The 20,159-nt window shown below is 36.5% G+C and overlaps 1 protein-coding gene across 10 annotated transcripts in view; it reads left to right on the top strand.

The window, feature by feature from the left end:
- ryr2a (ryanodine receptor 2a (cardiac)) overlaps positions 1 to 20,159 on the top strand; it is a 245,986-nt gene that overhangs the window by 195,666 nt on the left and 30,161 nt on the right. For 7 of the 10 annotated variants that reach the window (XM_083556368.1, XM_083556367.1, XM_083556366.1 and 4 more), the window contains 14 exons: positions 242 to 334; positions 1,104 to 1,274; positions 1,896 to 1,955; positions 4,535 to 4,669; positions 6,514 to 6,626; positions 7,007 to 7,103; positions 7,272 to 7,378; positions 9,689 to 9,740; positions 9,858 to 9,908; positions 10,287 to 10,386; positions 11,904 to 11,983; positions 12,098 to 12,174; positions 12,257 to 12,330; positions 16,807 to 16,824. In XM_083556368.1, coding sequence (XP_083412494.1) covers positions 242 to 334; positions 1,104 to 1,274; positions 1,896 to 1,955; positions 4,535 to 4,669; positions 6,514 to 6,626; positions 7,007 to 7,103; positions 7,272 to 7,378; positions 9,689 to 9,740; positions 9,858 to 9,908; positions 10,287 to 10,386; positions 11,904 to 11,983; positions 12,098 to 12,174; positions 12,257 to 12,330; positions 16,807 to 16,824 — 1,228 coding nt within the window. The remainder of the gene's footprint in view (positions 1 to 241; positions 335 to 1,103; positions 1,275 to 1,895; positions 1,956 to 4,534; positions 4,670 to 6,513; positions 6,627 to 7,006; positions 7,104 to 7,271; positions 7,379 to 9,688; positions 9,741 to 9,857; positions 9,909 to 10,286; positions 10,387 to 11,903; positions 11,984 to 12,097; positions 12,175 to 12,256; positions 12,331 to 16,806; positions 16,825 to 20,159) is intronic. The other 3 variants (XM_083556369.1, XM_083556361.1, XM_083556364.1) reach the window with 1 other exon arrangement.

Below are 20,159 nucleotides of genomic sequence, written 5' to 3'. Positions count from 1 at the left end.
TGAACTGTAATAATAACAGTAAATCTTTTAGACAGACGCTTCGTCATTGTCAGTCTATTCAAATATACATTCATATCTTTAGTGCTTTGTGGAAAACAAGTGTGTTTTTAGACTCTACAAGGCAACAGAGTTTGTGAACATTTCCGAGGTTGTTCAGCTTCAGGCAGATGTGCGCAGAACCCGGTGAACGAGCCTTTTAAGGACCGTTGCATTGAAATCAGTCGAAAACGCTCTTTTACAGAATTTCAAACGGGAGGAACAGAACTTTGTTGTTCAGAACGAGATCAACAACATGTCGTTCCTTATTACAGACACCAAGTCCAAAATGTCCAAGGTAAGACGACACACACTCGAATCAGTTTACCGTGTTTCATCGCCATTTTTAAACATACTGTAGGTCACTGTCTAGATCAACACTGAGACATTTATATGGAACAACACTGTGATGCAACACAGCACAAAGATTATTGTCCCCTGTCACTTTACTGTGCAAAGTAAGAACACGTACATCACCATACCAACATTTATACAGCCACAGCTACCTGGAAATAATGTACACTTTCTAACCAAACAGATTCTAACAATTAAATGTGGTATAAGATCCTGTAAAGTACAATAAAGTCATTCTGAGGTAATGAAAAGTCAACATCAGGTAACATCTGGCAGCACTGATCTCTGTCCATCACTGTTGAGTTCATCACTTGATCACTGGGATCATCATTATTGATCACTTGATTTTTAAATGTCAAGGCTTAAATGGTTATTGTTCCAATATAAAAAAAATTAAAAAAACATTCAATGTGGATCCTATTAAATGTCTGAAAAAGTCAAATAAAGTAGTATTGATTTCGAAAATTTTTTGTTCTACTCTTATCACAATTTACTGTCCTAAATAAATTCGATAAATTCTTTCTAAGTAAGTTCTTTAGCCAGGACAGACTCGGCTGTTACTCCTGCATAACTATCAGTACACCATAGTGTATAAACCCTCAGAGTGTTATCACTGTGTGTGTGTGTGTGTGTATAAACCTCTTATTTACAGCAATTAAGTGAGATTTATCCAGTTTAATACCCTGCCTGCACATTGGCTTACTGGTCCACAGGGGGCAGTGTCAGACCAGGAGAGAAAGAAGATGAAGAAGAGAGGTGACCGGTATTCCATGCAGACGTCGCTGATTGTAGCCGCTCTCAAGAGGCTGCTTCCTGTTGGTCTGAATATTTGTGCTCCTGGAGACCAGGAGCTCATCGCCCTGGCCAAGAATCGCTTCAACCAGGCACTGCGAAAATACACCACACACACACACACACTGCAATTACATATAAAGCAATATTTCTACACACATTTAGGCATACATTGTTTTTTAAGTCCATGTTTAAAGTTTAAGTTAATTGTTTAAAAGTTATTTCATTGGAATTAATTAATTAATTAATCAATTAATTAAATTAATTAATTAAATGTAATTAATTAATTAATTAAATTCATGTATTCATTGAAAGCTAGTTTTGCTAGCTTACTGGCTATTGTGTTTACAAATATAATGACAGTTGCATTGTGGAATGTCACTATTTTAGAAAAAGGTAAAGAATTGAGATCATGAGTTCATAAGCACCACCAAGCTGCCACTGCTGGGCCCTTGAGCAAGGCCCCTTACTCTCAACTGCTCAAATGTATGCCAAATGCTATACATGTAAGTATATTAAATAATTGTATAACATACAGTTACAGTTAAACTGTGGGAATGTGGTTCTCTATTTATGTACAAACAGTTTGTGATATAAAAGAATGTTAAAGTACGTCCATGAAAAGGTCACAATGCCGAGCAATGTGAGAGTCAGCGCATGAATGTGACGTTGTAATGAACTTTATAGTGAACTGGTTGGTTTTTTATCCACAGAAAGACACAGAGGATGAAGTTCGAGAGGTGGTCCGTAATAATCTCCACCTGCAGGGGAAGGTGAGAGGTCGGACACTAGCATGGTGTTTATGTTGGTAAAGCTAACTCTCATTACAACCTCAGTGTTCTTATGCTCCGTTTACTTCTGCTTAGCACCTCCATCATGCTGGATTCTGTTTTTGTGACATGCTTTTGCACTACAGGAAATGCTAATGTTGAACTAGGAGGTGGTCCTGTAGCTTAGGATGGCCATGAGTTTAAATCCCAGCACCACCATGCTGCCACTGCTCGAATTTAATGAGATCGCCGGGTGGACCTTGTTTTTTTTTGGTCGGGGAACACAGGTTTTGCAATATGAAAATTTTAGATTATAAATATGTTTGTGGATTTAGAAAATGCTTGTCTTTTAAACAGACCCTGAATTTAAATTTCCCAATCTGGTTTGTAGTCTATCCGATTAGCGCAGCAGCATTCGCATGTATAACCATCATCATCATCATCTCCGTGTCATGCTCATTCACTATGTTTGTCTCTATCTGCTCCACACCCGCTGCATGTCTGCATGTCCCCGCATGACTTCATCAGTACCGGGTCTTTCACTTCAAAAAGCTGGTCAAGCGCCTCATCATCGTCCTGAAGTGGATGAACCGCCGCCAGCCCAAGCCGCAGGCCCAAGAAATGCTCTTTCACAAACGCCTGCCCTTCCTCAAACGCTCCTCTACGCTGGACTTCTCCATCCAGAGGCAGCCACGCGTGACCCTAAGCGCCATGAAAAAGTCCTCCCCTACGGATAACGCCTCTAGACACACAAAGCCCGCGGCCTCCTGCCTTCCTGCACGTTACAGCATGTTCAGATGTAGCACGCTGGTGTGTAGAGCATCCCACAGCTGGATGAGCTGTAGCACAAAGCATGCACTATAGAACTTTTTAAAGGTAGCTGATCGCCGTATTTATACGTCTGAAGTTTGCTTCCATGCTGTGACAAATACTGACAGAATTTAGGGCGGATTTGATATTTTACTGTTGCATTGTACAATCCGTGGCGGCCATTTTGTTCTGAACATGAAGTTTGTTGTCCGTTTCCACATCAGATAAAAAAATTGTTCTAATGATAGAGCAGAATTAAGCTGTAAGCTAAACTTAATAAAATTCACTACAACCCTCAAGAAGCAAACTTCATACAGCCGGCTGCTTGAGTTTATTCTGTCCTCAGCACCGTGTCTTGTTTTTGCCCAGTTTATTGCTAGAACTGCTTTTTTGTTTAAATGATTGCTAAAAATTATCTGTCAATATGTTCTTAAGGGTAGCACAATTAGATACTATAAATCAGGGGGTCACCAACCTTTTTGAAACTGAGAGCTTCTTCTTGGGTACCGATTAATGTGAAGGGCTACCAGTTTGATACACACAGTTTTCAGTTTGATCTGAAATCACAAATTTGCTCAATTTACCTTTTATTATATGTTAATATCAATAATTAATGATATTCATCTATGTGAAGACACTGATCATGTTAATGATTTCTTATAATAATTATCCACAATGATTTAACAAAGTAGGAAACAGCTATTTTTAGAAAAGGCCCTCATGTGGTCCCTGGGGGCTACCTGGAGTTCATGGGCATCATGTTGGTGACCCCTGCTATAAATGATTTTTGATGTAAAATATAAAATGTGAGAACGTTACAAGTTAAAAAGTCTCCAATTTTCAATAATAAGTCTTTGAGTATCTAATTTGAACATTATATTCGACTCATATTGAACGTAGGCTCAAAGATGCACAAGTCCTCAACACCAAGACACACGTTAGTGAAAAACCAAAAACAGTTGATTTAAGGGTTTAATTTCCTAAAACACAAGTCACTTTTGTACACCGCAACACTGCATTAACCGAAAATCAACATGAACCAGTGGTCAAACAAACTAGACAAAGAAATCTTAAAAAAAAAAAAAGGGATCTTTAATTAACAAACTCAATTACAGTGTCATGTCACAAAGTAGTTATTTGGTATTCAATGGACAAATAAATAATGTAATAACTTTAGATAAAGTAAAACCAAATATTTGGAGCTAAAAGTCATATGGTGCACCTTTCAGTCTATTTTTATTCAACTTAAAAAAATAAAAATAAAAAATGGTTGTTAAAGATTTTTGGAATTAATTTGAGCTCTTTTTGGACTGATAATGAAGGGGACAGCACTACGAAGTCCCTCAAGCAGAGGTGCAAAATATAATTGGTATTGATAAGTGAAGTAAAAAGTCTTTTGAGTCATAAATGTGGTTGAGTAGAGAGTAAAAGTGGCTTATATCTTTTATACGAATACGTTTACTCAAATACTTTACACCACTGGTAAGAACAAAGTATTGCTAGAGGCTAGAGCAGAAGAAATCTGTTTATCTGGACTTCCCTGTGATCAGCTTTTAGTGGATTATGCCTTACAAGACTACTGTCATCATTTCAAAAGTGGGGGGACGAAATATGTAGTGTTACCTGTTTTTAATTTTCCTCCACTAAAAAAGTGAGGGGGACGAATTAAATTTTTATAAAAAATTATCTACGCCCCTGGTTTTAATACTATATGTACATCGATGTGTTAATTTATATTAAATAAGTGATGTGTTTTTGGCGTGTGTGTGTAGCTGGAGGACCCTGCTATTCGCTGGCAGATGGCTCTCTATAAGGAGATGCCTAACCGCAGTGAGGACACTTCAGACCCAGAGAAGACTGTAGTGAGAGTGCTGGACATCGCTCATGTGCTCTTCCATCTGGACCAGGTGAGTTCAGAACGCATCGACTAGCACACTGCATGACGTCGCGCTCATTAGGAGGCGTTCTGTAAAGCTGCTCTGTGATAGTGACAGTGATGATAAGAGGGGACGTGACCTAGAATCGATTTCACATCACTAGGCTGAATTTCCTCCTCACCGTCCAACTGCACACAAAGTGTCTCTGCGTGTTTACGAGCAATACGCTAGATTTCGTTGTAGCTTAGTGGTTAAGGCAATGCACTTGTTTAAACCTCATTAATCTGCTACTTCTGGGCCCTTGATCAAGGCCCTTAACCCTATAGCTGCTCAGTTGTATGGATGAGGTGAATGTAAGTCTCTGTGGATGAGGGCGTCTGCCAAATGCCCTAATGAATGTGTTTTTGTTGCTGTTTGCATTTCGTTTTGGTCTCCCCCCATGTCTTGTCTCCATCATGTCTTTTGTTGACTCGTGTGTTTTCAGTTTGTCACGTTTTATATTGAAACCCCTGTGTTGCTTGTTTTGAGGTCTCTGTGTACGATCTCTTTCTGTTACCTGATTTTAAATTTTTAAGTATGTCTGCCATGGCTGTTCGCCAGACGCCTGACTTCCCTCTGTTTTCTGTTCACATCCTTTCATTGTTCACACCTAACAGTGAAGTGATACATAAGGTAGCAGAAAATCCATAGATAAAGGGAGGTGCCTTATATTAGAGATTATACAGCACCCTTGGAGCAATAAGGGTTAAAGGCCTTGCTCAAGGGCCCAGCTTGGTAATACTAGGGTTTATATCCCGTCCCTTCTGATCAGTTACACAGAGCCTTAACCACTGAGCTACAGTACCACCTCCCCCCCAAGCCTAAACATCTTTTACACAAATGTGAGAGACAAGTTACGTAGACTATGGCGATGACATGCAAAGACAGAGTATACAAACAGTATATTGGTGAGATTCACATGCACACGCTTATTCCCCATGCTTAGTTCACTTTGGGATTGCGTAATCCGAGGTGAGGCAGAGCTCTCTGCACTTCATTGTGCCTTGCCGGCGATCACAGCCGAACTCTGCAAATCACAGTTTTTGACGGAATCATAGAGAAATAACATTTATATCACAAAACAGCTTTGTCTAAAACAAAAATGGTAATTTCACATTTCATAATTTTTTATTGGAATATAACAAAACACATGATTGTATAGGATGACTTAGTATCTCAATAATGCTCATGTGGTTAAAGAGCACAAAATCCACACATCCACACTCCAAAATGTTGCAGAAAACCTTCCCAGAAGAGTGGAGCAGTGGAGGAAAGAGTAATAAAATAATCTATTCTAATATTATATGAAATAAGTAAACGTGCTGTTACTTCAAGTGTGTTTAAAAGGATTCTAGTGTAGTTCAAAAAGGACAAGAGGACATACATCTCAAACTAGTTTTTTTATTGAAAGAACATATTTTACATATTAAAGTGCAATAATAAAACATAAAAAAAAAATGCAACAGACTTGTGTCTAATGTGTCTTTTTTTTTTTCGTATATGATTTAAAATGAAGTTAAGTACAATACATCAAACAAAACATACTCAAGTAAAATAAATTTTTTTTAAAACTACTTTTAAAAGTAGAAATACACAAAAAACGACTTAATTATAGTAAAACGAGTACACGTTACTTTCCACCTCTGGAGTAGAGGTCATTATAACAGCAAAACGTGACATAATCTGGAATGGGATTGATGGTGTGATGATGTGGTGTCCACAAATGTTTGCTAATATAGCGTCAATATGCAAACCAAAATGTCCAGGACCTTGAAGGAGTGCTGATTGCAGTGCTAAAGCCTTGCTGTCAGAGTGAATGCCGTGTGTTTGCTCAGGTGGAACATCCTCAGAGGAGTAAGAAGGCCGTGTGGCACAAGCTGCTGTCTAAGCAGAGGAAGCGTGCGGTGGTCGCCTGCTTCAGGATGGCTCCTCTTTATAACCTGCCCAGGTATCATGAACTTGACCCTGTCTTATGGAGCAGCTTGATTTGCTCTAAGAAGAAATGAGGAGCACAAACAAGTGTATCTGCTGCATTAAAGCGAAGTCCTAGTCAGATTCCGCTCCACATTTTTCTCATTTTCTTTCTTTTTTTTGGTTATTTATAAGACCTAACATGCTTTAATTGTATGTAAGCTTTTCACAATAGCATATACTGTACATTCGAAAATAGCAAAGTGATAGAAACTAAAAACATATACAGCTGCTCGAAATATTTGGAAAAACAAATGTTTTTGTCCTGCAATCATCTGGTGAACCAATTCTTGATCATTTTTGTCATCCTCATTCTTCATTACCGAGAAATGCGTGTTGTTTATGTATGGATTTCAGGCACAGAGCCGTGAACCTGTTCCTGCAGGGCTATGAGAAGTCCTGGATTGAAACGGAGGAGCATTATTTTGAAGATAAGCTCATCGAAGATTTGGCTGTAAGTGTATTTCATGTTTTGTGTGGCGTCATGATTTTATACATTTAAAAGCCTAGAAATCAAAGTCACAGAATATTGTCCTGTCCATTCCTGTTACTAGTGTCCTCTCCGTTTCAGTACTGGCATTAAGATGAAGCTGGAGCTGAAATGTTGTTCTTTGTGTTGTAGAAGCCGGGTGGTGAGGAGCCATCAGAGGAGGATGAAGGGGTTAAACACATCGACCCATTGCACCAGCTCATTCAGCTGTTTAGCAGGACTGCTCTGACAGAGAAATGGTTTGTTTCAGACTGGAAATAGTATTCTCCTGCCTCTATTTTATCTCTATTGCTCTTTAATAGACTGTAATATTCACTTTTATTACATTACACTCCACTGTCTTATATATGGACTTAGCATTTATTACATTTAAAACATCAATAGCATTTAACTTTTTTAAGGTTACAAAATTACATTGTATGGAGAAAGATTTGTGGACACCAGACACCATGCCCCAAAGCTCAAGGCAGAGCGTTGTATAGACTGTTTTTGTATGCTGTAGAGTTACAGTTTCCCTTTACTGCATTTAAAAAAGGACAAACCTGTTCCATCTGAATCACATCCCTCTGAACAAGCACTCTCTATGAAGACATGGCTTGCTCTAGTGTATGCACAGAACCTTGATAATCAGATGGAACCCCAGATATCCTCACGGAACATCAGTACCTGACCTTATTATTGTTCTCACAGTCTTATTCCAAAATGTAGTAAAAAAGCTTTTCCAAGATTTACATTAACAGAAATATTCATTCTATCTATCTATCTATCTATCTATCTATCTATCTATCTATCTATCTATCTATCTATCTATCTATCTATCTATCTATCTATCTATCTATCTATCTATTGTTTGTCTGTCTGTCTGTCTGTCTGTCTGTCTGTCTGTCTGTCTGTCTGTCTGTCTGTCTGTCTGTCTGTCTGTCTGTCTGTCTGTCTGTCTGTCCACATATGTTTTTGCCGAGTCTGTCTGTCTGTCTGTCTGTCTGTCTGTCTGTCTGTCTGTCTGTCTGTCTGTCTGTCTATCTATCTATCTATCTATCTATCTATCTATCTATCTATCTATCTATCTATCTATCTATCTATCTATCTCTCTATTGTCTGTCTGTCTGTCTGTCTGTCTGTCTGTCTGTCTGTCTGTCTGTCTGTCTGTCTGTCTATCTATCTATCTATCTATCTATCTATCTATCTATCTATCTATCTATCTATCTACTGTCTGTCTGTCTGTCTGTCTGTCTGTCTGTCTGTCTGTCTGTCTATCTATCTATCTATCTATCTATCTATCTATCTATCTATCTATCTATCTATCTATCTATCTGCATATGTTTTTGCCGCGTCTGTCTGTCTGTCTGTCTGTCTGTCTGTCTGTCTGTCTGTCTGTCTGTCTGTCTGTCTGTCTATCTATCTATCTATCTATCTATCTATCTATCTATCTATCTATCTATCTATCTATCTATCTATCTATCTATCTATCTGTCTACATATGTTTTTGCCGCATCTGTCTGTCTGTCTGTCTGTCTGTCTGTCTGTCTGTCTGTCTGTCTGTCTGTCTATCTATCTATCTATCTATCTATCTATCTATCTATCTATCTATCTATCTATCTATCTATCTATCTGTCTGTCTACATATGTTTTTGCCGCGTCTGTCTGTCTGTCTGTCTGTCTGTCTGTCTGTCTGTCTGTCTGTCTGTCTGTGTCTGTCTATCTATCTATCTATCTATCTATCTATCTATCTATCTATCTATCTATCTATCTATCTATCTATCTATCTATCTATCTATCTATCTATCTATCTATCTATCTACATATGTTTTTGCCGCGTCTGTCTGTCTGTCTGTCTGTCTGTCTGTCTGTCTGTCTGTCTGTCTGTCTGTCTGTCTGTCTATCTATCTATCTATCTATCTATCTATCTATCTATCTATCTATCTATCTATCTATCTATCTATCTATCTATCTATCTATCTATCGTGAGCTTACACTATGTGTATACCATTTGTGGTGCTTTGGCTTAGTTAGTTAAAGGGCCTCGGTACTAAACAGGAGATACTGAGTTTAAATCCCAGCAGTGTTTGATGTGGTTGTCCTTCCTTGCTCCACTATGAGTGCCTTCCGTGGAGGTGATAGCTCAGTGGTTAAGGCATTGGACTTTGAATCTGAAAGTCATGCGTTCAAATCCCAGCCACACCAAGCTGCCACTGCTGGGCCTCTGAGCAAAGCCCTGAGAAAGGTCATGTGTAGTCATTCTGAATAAGGGTGTCTGCCAAACGCCATAAATGTAAATGTATTTATATCAGCCTACATGAACATTAAGAGACAGGGTCAGTGGAAACAAGACAAAACTGTAAGAAACTAAACACTTCTCTCAGATAACTGCACTATAAATGACTCTCATCATATTGTTCCTGGGCGATATAATGTCACAACTCGTGAACTGATCATCTTTTTTAGAGAGACTTGATTTAGTTAACACAGAGCGCACGATAAAACAGAGTGTTCGTGATTTCTATGTGGTTATAAATACGAATGCACAATCCTGTACCTGTATCTTGCAGTAAACTGGAGGAGGACAGCCTCTACATGGCCTATGCTGACATCATGGCCAAGGTAAGAATCCCTACTGAGAAACATGCATGAGGAGTGAATCAGTGCACCGAGAGCCAGCGCTATAATCATCAATCACCAGATGGGTTCTCCTAACACGTTTTATTATTCCGTTTCCAGAGCTGCCATGATGAAGAGGAAGACGAAGAAGAGGAGGTGAAGAGTTTTGAGGTAAACATCTTTCTGGGATTATGTTACAGTGTGGGGTTATCAGAGGGGGGTGGGGCTGTAGAGATAAATTTATTATATTTATGTATTTGCAATATGTATTTATATTATTTCTTCAGTAAATGTAGCTGCTGAAGTGTTTTATATGATCAGATTTCAGTCTTACTACCTGGATTTAAATATCAATAATCCCCAAGCAGATTTACTCAACGCAACTTTGCTTTACTCAACACACAGCAAGTTATCAGATGTAATTAGGATCTCTGGTCATGGCATATTAAACAGTAGGACTTATAAATGGTAGCAATTCAAGTAGAAAAGTGGACAGTGGATTATGAGAGCTTTTTTTTTTAACAATGATCATTAATTGTTTACTTGCAGGAGAAGGAGATGGAGAAGCAGAAGTTGCTGTATCAGCAGGCTCGGCTTCATGATCGTGGTGCAGCTGAGATGGTGCTGCAGACCATCAGTGCCAGCAAAGGTCTAATTAACTCTCACCACATGGCTTTACTCATGTAATGTTGAATCAAATTTAATATTTGCTTGAAGCTGCTTGAAGCATTATACACTGTTAATATACACGTTTTTAATATATTGAGCACTGGTCTTACAGGCAAAATAGCATTATTTTTTGTTTATTCATTTATTGGTTGGTTGGTTTGTTTGTTTTAAACAAATAATATTAATATGCAGATATTCAAATGATGCTCATGCATGCAAAATGAAAACAGCATATTAAGCGTTTATCCACTGCTGTGTGTGTGTGTGTGTGTGTGTGTGTGTGTGTGTGCAGTGTATTATATACTTATAATGTACTTGTTATATCCTATTATTCGCTAAAAAATACAACAGATGACACTGTTCAGAAGACAAAATATGGCAAAAAAGACTTAATGATATTATAAAATAATAATTTCACTCTGATATTAGTGTTTTTCTTGAATTTCTATAATATTGGAGTCAGTAATTGAGTGCTCCAGCATGGATATGCTATTTTCTGGGCAGATGTTTCACTAGATTTTGGAGTGTGCTTGTGACAATTTGTGCTTATTCAGCTAGAGGTACTGATGTAAGTGAGGAGAGGAGACCTGGGGTGCACTCAGCATTTTATTTCATCCCAAAGATGTTCAGTAGGGTTGAGGTCAGAGCTCTATATCAGGCCACTCAGGATCTTTCACTCCAACCCATGTAAACCAGATCTTCATAGATTTTGCATTGTGCACAGGGGCATTGTCTGCCACAGGATTCGGTCTCCTTGTTCAAGTGAAGGGAAAATGTAATGCTTTTGCATCCAAAGACATTTTATACAATTGTGTGCCGTCAACTTTATGCTGAAAAGTCAGACGTCTTACTGATTTACTTTTGTCCATATAGTAGGGGTGTAACGGTACACAAAATTCACGGTTCGGTTAAATTTCCATTACAGAGTGAGGAGCCACACTAACTTTAGTTTCTTTTTTATATTCTTGGCAATGTTGTGTATGTTTTCAAACTTAATGATAATAAAAACGTGCGAAGTGGAGACTAAACAAACTTGCGGTCTTCCACTTAATACGTTCCGAAGGGGGAACTCGGATTGTAACTATGTTCTGCACGAAAAAGGATTGCATTTGGTAAACATGTGTACCGAACCGAAAGCCCTGTATCGAAAAATTTTGGTACAATACATGTAACGTTACACCCCCAATATATAGTGTATTCCTCGTTCAGTAGTTTAACTGAATACATTTGAGTCTACACCATTAGGGGCAATGAACAACCAGGTCCCTTTATTGCTCGCTGATTATCTGGAAAATATGTTGATAGAAGCCTAAAATGACGGTTTGTAAAAGCTTTGATCATTATAAGCCTGTAGGGATTATCAACTATACTTTCAAAAGCAGAAAAAAACTTCATGAGTGGAGTAGATGAACCTCGAGTTTATACACTGCGCAAATTTTTTCGTCAGTTGTGTCTCTACAGTGCGAGGTGGTGACATTGTATTGACTTTGTGTGCAGGTGAGATGGGGCCGATGGTGGCGTCTACACTAAAGCTGGGCATTGCTATACTAAATGGTGGAAATTCCACAGTGCAGCAGGTAAGGCCATGTTAAATTACTTGTGGGTGTTGGGTATAAAAGTGGAGCCGGTTTTTTTTTTCTTGCTTTGTATGTCGTCTTTTATGCAACTACAAATGAAACATCCACTTGTAGAAAATGCTGGACTACCTGAAGGATAAAAAGGATGTCGGATTCTTCCAGAGCCTGGCAGGACTTATGCAGTCTTGCAGGTAAACTTTATCAGGAAACGATTGTTGTGCAATGAGCATTTTAATGTTTGTGCAGCACAATAAAAATCTGTCTTTACTCCAGCGTTCTCGACCTGAATGCTTTCGAGAGGCAGAATAAAGCCGAGGGCCTGGGCATGGTGACGGAGGAAGGTTCAGGTATGTTAATGAAATGGGAGGCAAAAAAAAATCCAATCTAACATCTATTCTATACTAAAGTTTAATATTCTGTTTATCATAGCAATATCCAAATAATCTGCTCTATTACTCATTGTTTTCTACTTTTATTTTTCTAAAATACAGTGTTGTAAATTGGCCACTACCCCAAGGTTTAGTATTTACCACCAAACCATGTGGTTATTCTCATATGACATCTCGTCTCTCTATTTCTTTAATGCCAGAATTATAGATTTTTTTTTTCATTAATCATCCATGATGTCTACATTCATCATCACAATTTTCAATGTTTAGATCAATTCTGTCTTTGTATGAATCATATTTAATTTCATTTATATGATTTTAAATTTTTGTATTTTTTTTTGCAACGTGTGTATGAGTGTCTACATACATTTCATATGAAAGTCTGCACACCCCTGTTAAAATATCAGGTTTTTGTGATGTTAAAAACAAAAATAAGAACCAAGATGAATCATGTTAGAATTTTCCCCACACCCAGTGTGAAATTACAGTGAATAAACATGTGGTGAAAAACCATTAGAAACTATTGTAGGGGAAAAAAATGACCTTGTTGCATAAGTTTCCCCACCCTTGAAATAATACTTTTTTGAAGCACCTTTTGATTTGATTAAATCACTCTGTCTTTTAGGGATGAAAATGTGATTTGTGGCAAGAGTAAAGAACAGGTTGAGATGAGCCTGGAGAGGTGGAGGTGCACGCTGGAGAGACGGAGAATAAAATCAGTAGGAGTAAGACGTGTTTGAATGAGAGGGAGAGAACTGGAGTGATGTGATTGCAGTGGACAAGTTGGAAGAGTTTAAATCCCTGGGTTCAACAGTGCAAAGTAATGGAGATTGTGTTAGAGAAGTGAAGAAAAGAGTGCAGGCAGGGTGGAGTTGGTGGAGAAGAGTGATAGCAGGAGTGATTTGTGTTAGAAGAGTATCTGCAAGAGTGAAAGGGAAAGTTTATAGGACTGTGGTGAGACCTGCGATGTTGTATGTTTTAGAGACAGTGGCATTGAATAAAAGACAGGAGATGGAGCTGGAGGTAGCAGAGCTGAAGATGTTGAGGTTTTTATCGGGAGTGACGAGTTTGGACATGTGCAGAGGAGGGACATGGGGTATATCGGTAGGAGAATGCTGAGGATGGAGACACCAGGAAGGAGGAGAAGAGGAAGGCCAAGTTTATGGATGTGGTGAGGGAAGACATGCGGGTAGTTGTTTTGAAAGAGGCAGATGTAGAGCACAGAGTGATATGGAGACAGATGATCCGCTGGTAACAGCAGCAGCCCACCAAAGAAGAAGACGACCCATCATTTCAACACAATTTTACTATAAAATTATTTTAAAAATATAAATTAATTATTAGTTGTTTCAAAAAAAAGTACATATTTATATTTAAAAAATCAGTAACAACAAACTTTTTTTTTTTACCACAACTTTTTAAAAATCTGCAAAGATGTCCCTGCAAAAAACTAGCAAGTCAATTTATGAAGGCAGCCATATTGGAAAAGACTCCAATAGGGGGCAGAAGACAAGTTTTAAATTGTATTCAACAGGTTTTTGAGGAAAGTATTGTTGATGCAGGTGGTGCAGAGGTCTCAGAAACTTGTATCAAATATAATACATTTGGCATTAAAGGGTTAACCTTGATAAAAAAAAACCCTCAGTTCTGGCTAAAAAAAAAAGCACCTATAAAGCATGATGCTGACACCACCATGCTTCACCATATTTATTTATTTTCTTCTCGGAATTATGTTAATTATGAACTTTCACATCAGACCACATTTTGCCACATGGTGTGGGTTGTTGAACTTTTGTGAGAAAGGGCTTTGGTCTAGCTTCATTACAATATCCCATAGTTCAGACATGTAAAGTTTATGAGTGTTGTTACATACAGTGTATTTATCAACTTGTCAGATGTTCCTGATGTTCTATTAATGTAGGTCTTTTGACAGCGTCCCTAGTGCATTTCTTGTCTTGCGCTTTCATATATTTTTTATTTCACTTTCATTCATTGTAGAGGGCTGTCCTGTCCTCTGTGAGGTCACTGTAGTGCTCTATTGTCTCTGTTTTTTGGCTGATGGTCTTTACTTTGATCGATTCTTTTCAAGTATCATGCATGCATGTATAGGCTTTTCAAGAATGATGGCTTTAGCAGTCAGATGAAACCATAAATGTGTGAATAAAACCCTAAAGAAACCTTTATTTGGATTATTAAAAATCATTGTATGATGATTTCCTTTGAACATGGGATTGCATGTGTTCATTCTGTGTTATATCCTGAATGATGAAAGGGTGTGTATACTTATGCAACTAGGCTCTTTTAAAAAATAAAGTTTCTTTAAAAAGTTTCTGATTTTTTATATATATATATATATATATATATATAATTTAATTTATTTTTAATTGATTATTTTCATTATTATTATTTGTATTATTTTTATTAAACTTCTATCATATGTTGTAATTTCACATTGTGGGGGGAGGGGAGGATGCCAGACCTGATTTATCCTGCGTTATTTTATTTTCTATCACAAAACCTGCCATATTAACAGGAGTTAAACCTTTTTTTTTTTTTTTTAAATCCATTGTTGCTGTTCGATCAAATGGATGTTTGTTCTGCTCTTTCAGAAGTCATCATTTACACTTCACAGATCAGATTGACTGATGCTAATCCAAATCCTCCTTTACTTGACATAGACTTTGAAAGCTGATGATGAATTATTTAAAAAATGTTGATTTATCATTAAGGGTACCATGACAAAAAAATCTCTGTAGGACAATAAATGCTAAAAAGTTATTGAAGGTAGATGATATTAACGTAGGTTTCACACTGCCACTTTTCGGCATTTATTGTCTTGACACATTTTTTTTTTTTTCCTACTTATTTTTAAGCAAAAAGTCTTTCAGTTTGATAAGATCAGATTTATTTTCTTGTCATCTCCAGATCTTCATGAAAATGAAACCTAATTTTCCCTGTTGTTCCAATTTCTTTTGTTTTCCTTTTTTTTTTTTTTTTTGTCATAATACCCTTATATTGAACCGAGGCATGTGCTGTCTTTTATTGCTCTATCAAACAAACCTCTGCACTTTCTAATGGATTCAGTCAGCTACGTTCCTGCTAAATTACAGTCGTGTCCAGTCAAAATGACATCAAAGCAGTAATAATTAGACAATCCAGTAAATAATTAAGTTTTTCTTCCACTTTTTGTTTGATCTAGTTATATATTCTATATCTAGTTGTTTGATCTAGTTATATATTCTATATCTAGTTGTTTGATCTAGTTATATATTCTATATCTAGTTGTTTGATCTAGTCATATATTCTATATCTAGTTGTTTGATCTAGTTATATATTCTATATCGAGTTGTTTGATCTAGTTATATATTCTATATCTAGTTGTTTGATCTAGTCATATATTCTATATCGAGTTGTTTGATCTAGTTATATATTCTATATCGAGTTATTTGATCTAATTATATATTCTATATCTAGTTGTTTGATCTAGTTAGATATTCTATATCTAGTTATTTAATCTAGTTATATATTCTATATCTAGTTGTTTGATCTAGTTATATATTCTATATCTAGTTGTTTGATCTAGTCATATATTCTATATCGAGTTGTTTGATCTAGTCATATATTCTATATCGAGTTGTTTGATCTAGTTATATATTCTATATCGAGTTATTTGATCTAGTTATATATTCTATATCTAGTTGTTTGATCTAGTTATATATTCTATATCTAGTTATTTAATCTAGTTATATATTCTATATCTAGTTGTTTGATCTAGTTATATATTCTATATCTAGTTGTTTGATCTAGTCATATATTCTATATCGAGTTGTTTGATCTAGTCATATATTCTATATCGAGTTGTTTGATCTAGTTATATATTCTATATCTAGTTGTTTGATCTAGTTATATATTCTATATCTAGTTATTTAATCTAGTTATATATTCTATATCTAGTTATTTAATCTAGTTATATATTGTAAATTTGTTACATGCAATTCTTGTACTGTATCAGTAGCATCCTGATTGTCACTATTTTATAATTTTTTTAATGTAGCATTTTAGATACATTAAGATTAATTAATTATTTTAGAACATATGAGAGGTTCATAGGTAAAAGTATATTAAAAATGTAATCAATTGCGTACACACACTTTCAGATTTTACGAGTTTCTTCATTTTAAACAGCCAGTTGACTTGTAGCATTTTCTGTGCTCTCCAAGCAGGACATCGGCTCTACGACCTCCACAGCTTTTGTGTTTAGAGCGATTCATAAACCGGAACGTCGATGAATGAATCCAAGTTCATCTCTTCCCACTCAAAAAGACAAAAAAAAAAAAAAAAAGTTGGACTTTGTAATCTATTTGACCTCTCACTATTTTCTTTCCTTTTTCTTTTTTCTTCTTTTGGGTTCATGTACTGTCTCCCCCTCCTCAGTCATCACCCATGAGCGTGGTAATTATGCACTTCTGCCATTTTGCTGTGATTTCTTAGCTTTGTGTCCTCTCTGTTCAGGTCCTGAGCCCTTTCACGGTGTCCCATACGTAATCAGTCCACATCCTCTCTTTCTTGTTCTTCCTCTGACTCCCCCTCGATCGGCCCTTAGATTCAGCCCTTTCCAGTCCTCTCTAAGCTCGATTAGCAACTGTTTATTCATCCACTGGTTCTCTTACAGCACATTTCCACCCACACAGTGCCAGTGCTGGTGCCGGATTCGAAGAAAGCGTCAATGTGTTGCACACGCAATAAAAAACAAAACAAAGATCCAGCTCTCAGCTTCCAAAATCTGTTCTTGGCTTGAGTGAAAAATTGGTAATACCATAAGATGGGGCGGAGCTACTGCATCTTATTTATAATGTATTTAAGGATATGAATAATGTCTAAAATGGAGAATTGACCTTTTTTTTGAATAATGAATAAATGTTGAATTTTTTTTTAATAATGAACATCGTGCAAAACTGTGAAATATGAATATACTTTTTTATTCTAAAATAAACATCTGGAAATGTTATATTAAACAACATTTTATTATTAGATAATTATTGAGATAGGGTTGTAAATACATTAATATATAATCATTATAAATCATATAAATAATTATAATAAAATATTGAATAATTGAAAATATTTAATTGCGATTAATCATGATTGTCATGAGTTAGCTCACGATTAATCGCGACTTATCGCACATTTGTATTCGTTCTAAATGTACCTTAAATTAACACATTCCAATTTTTTTATACTCTCATTAATGTGGACATGGACAAATATTGATGCTTTATACAAATGTATGTTTATTGTTAGTGAAACTATATTCATTTTAGAGCATGTTTTAAAGTGTTGAAAATTCCGAAAATCATCAGGACACCAAACAAAACCTTTGCTATGTTTCCACACGGACAGTTTTAATTCCCGGATGTGTGCACCATGGTGGATTTTGGTGCTTGATGGAAGACTTGGCGCATCAGTAAAACAAATGTTTAATGATTATGTAAAGAGTGTTTTTATATATATATATATATATATACACAGTACAGACCAAAAGTTTGGACACACCTTCTCATTCAAAGAGTTTTCTTTATTTTCATGACTATGAAAATTGTAGATTCACACTGAAGGCATCAAAACTATGAATTAACACATGTGGAATTATATATGGAATTATATACATAACAAAAAAGTGTGAAACAACTGAAAAATGTCATATTCTAGGTTCTTCAAAGTAGCCACCTTTTGCTTTGATTACTGCTTTGCACACTCTTGGCATTCTCTTGATGAGCTTCAAGAGGTAGTCACCTGAAATGGTCTTCCAACAGTCTTGAAGGAGTTCCCCGAGAGATGCTTGGCACTTGTTGGCCCTTTTGCCTTCACTCTTGCGTCCAGCTTACCCATAAACCATCTCGATTGGGTTCAGGTCTGGTGACTGTGGAGGCCAGGTCATCTGCCGCAGCACCCCATCACTCTCCTTCTTGGTCAAATAGCCCTTGATGCCTTCAGTGTGACTCTACAATTTTCATAGTCATGAAAATAAAGAAAACTCTTTGAATGAGAAGGTGTGTCCAAACTTTTGGTCTGTAGTGTATATATACAGAAAGGACGTTGTAAATGAATGTGTGGTGCATTGAAATATTTAATTTCGCCTTTTATACTTATTTTGTCATATTTGTATTAAATAAATAATTAGTTCTTTAATAAAATTTGTGCTGTTAAATTAAATGTCACATTAATTTTAGCAGCTCTAATATATATATATATATATATAGGCACACATTTTAATGATTAAGTATTGTATATTTTTATTTATTTTTTCAATTATGTTCAATACTGTTTTAATGGAGTGTATTTTTTATTTTTTTTTTATAATTATTTTTTTTATCCAATATACATTTGACAAACTATTGCTTGTTTAATTGGTTATCAGGAAGTATGATCCAACTTAGCTATCAGTATCGGTCGACCTCTAATATATATATATATATATATATAATTTACTGCAGTGCTTTTGAGAATAATCACACCTACTTTATTATTAGTTCAAATTTCAGTGGTTGTTTAAATCTGCGACCCTCTGACACCAGCACCGGCTCTGTGTCGGGGAAAGGCGTATCGGAGGAATGCCCTGTAGACCTGTAGCCAATCACACACCTGTTTTTGCCTCCCTCTCAGGATTTGCACAGTTTCTGGCACGCTCGATGTAAGAGCAGTTAGGTGTTTTGTAGTTTCCCTTCCCCTCTACACCTCCTCCGTTACGTCCCTGTGTCCTGTCCCTTCCTTCCTGCCGCATTGGCTGCGTGTCTCAGTGCTGTATTCCTCTCTGTAATCTTTACGTGTTGCGTCTTTATGGACTCGTGGCTTTCCTGGCTGCGCTGGTGTGACAGCTGATTCCGTAGCCTCTTCCTCCCCGAACTTATTTTCTCTTTTCCTCTCTCCTTTCTCCTCCGTTTCCACCTACTCTCCCTCGTTTACTCTCCAGGCTGTTCAGTCTGTCCTGTGGTGTACTCATTGTTGTTTTCATTTGTTCAGTCACTTTCCCTTTTTTTTCCTCCCATTTTTTTTTCTTTTCTGGAGTGACAGTTGTTTGATTTGGTCAGTTTGTTTCTTATTTTTTTTTAACGCTATTATCCGATGATCGGTGTTGTGTTTTCACTCGGAATTCTTTTCGTGTTCTCCTTCCATGTTTCCGTTGAGTGGTTCCATTTTCCAACACACTCTGAAAAAGTGCAGTTTTACACTCGGACAGTAACGAGAATGATAGACCAGAGGAAGTCTAACCAAATCAAATGTTTTATCCACAGATCTTTTTTTGTTGTTGCCAGGACTATGTGATCGCTACTGTGTATTAACAGTACTTTCTATTGCTGCATAAAGTTGCATTGTTAGATGATAAGCTGACAGAATTGTTGACGTAAATAAGATGTGTTAGAATTCTATGCTTTTTTGTTGTTCAGCAAATATGAACGTAGAGATGCTGTGAAATTGCAGTGTGTTTTTGTAAGGCTTCTGTTCTGGTTTATCATCAGATGAAAATAAGCCTGAAAGTGCATTTTGTCAAAAAAATTCTCAGCAAAAAAAAAATAAAAAATTATGATGATGCTTATTATTATTATTATTATTATTATTATTATTATTATTATTACCTTTTTTTTTATTGGCCCTTTTCTTAGGTGGGAAAAAAAAAGTTCAGGTTGCCTATGCAACTAAATGAAAGCACTTTCAGGCTTAGCTGCAGTGTAGCTGTTGTGAAATGAACGAGATCTGTGCTCATTGTTATCAGAGTTTTATATTGTACT

This window comes from Silurus aristotelis (genome assembly GCF_946808225.1).
Source record: "Silurus aristotelis genome assembly, chromosome: 12".
Classification (NCBI taxonomy): Eukaryota; Metazoa; Chordata; class Actinopteri; order Siluriformes; family Siluridae; genus Silurus; species Silurus aristotelis.
This window is presented reverse-complemented; position numbering and strand designations above follow the sequence as displayed.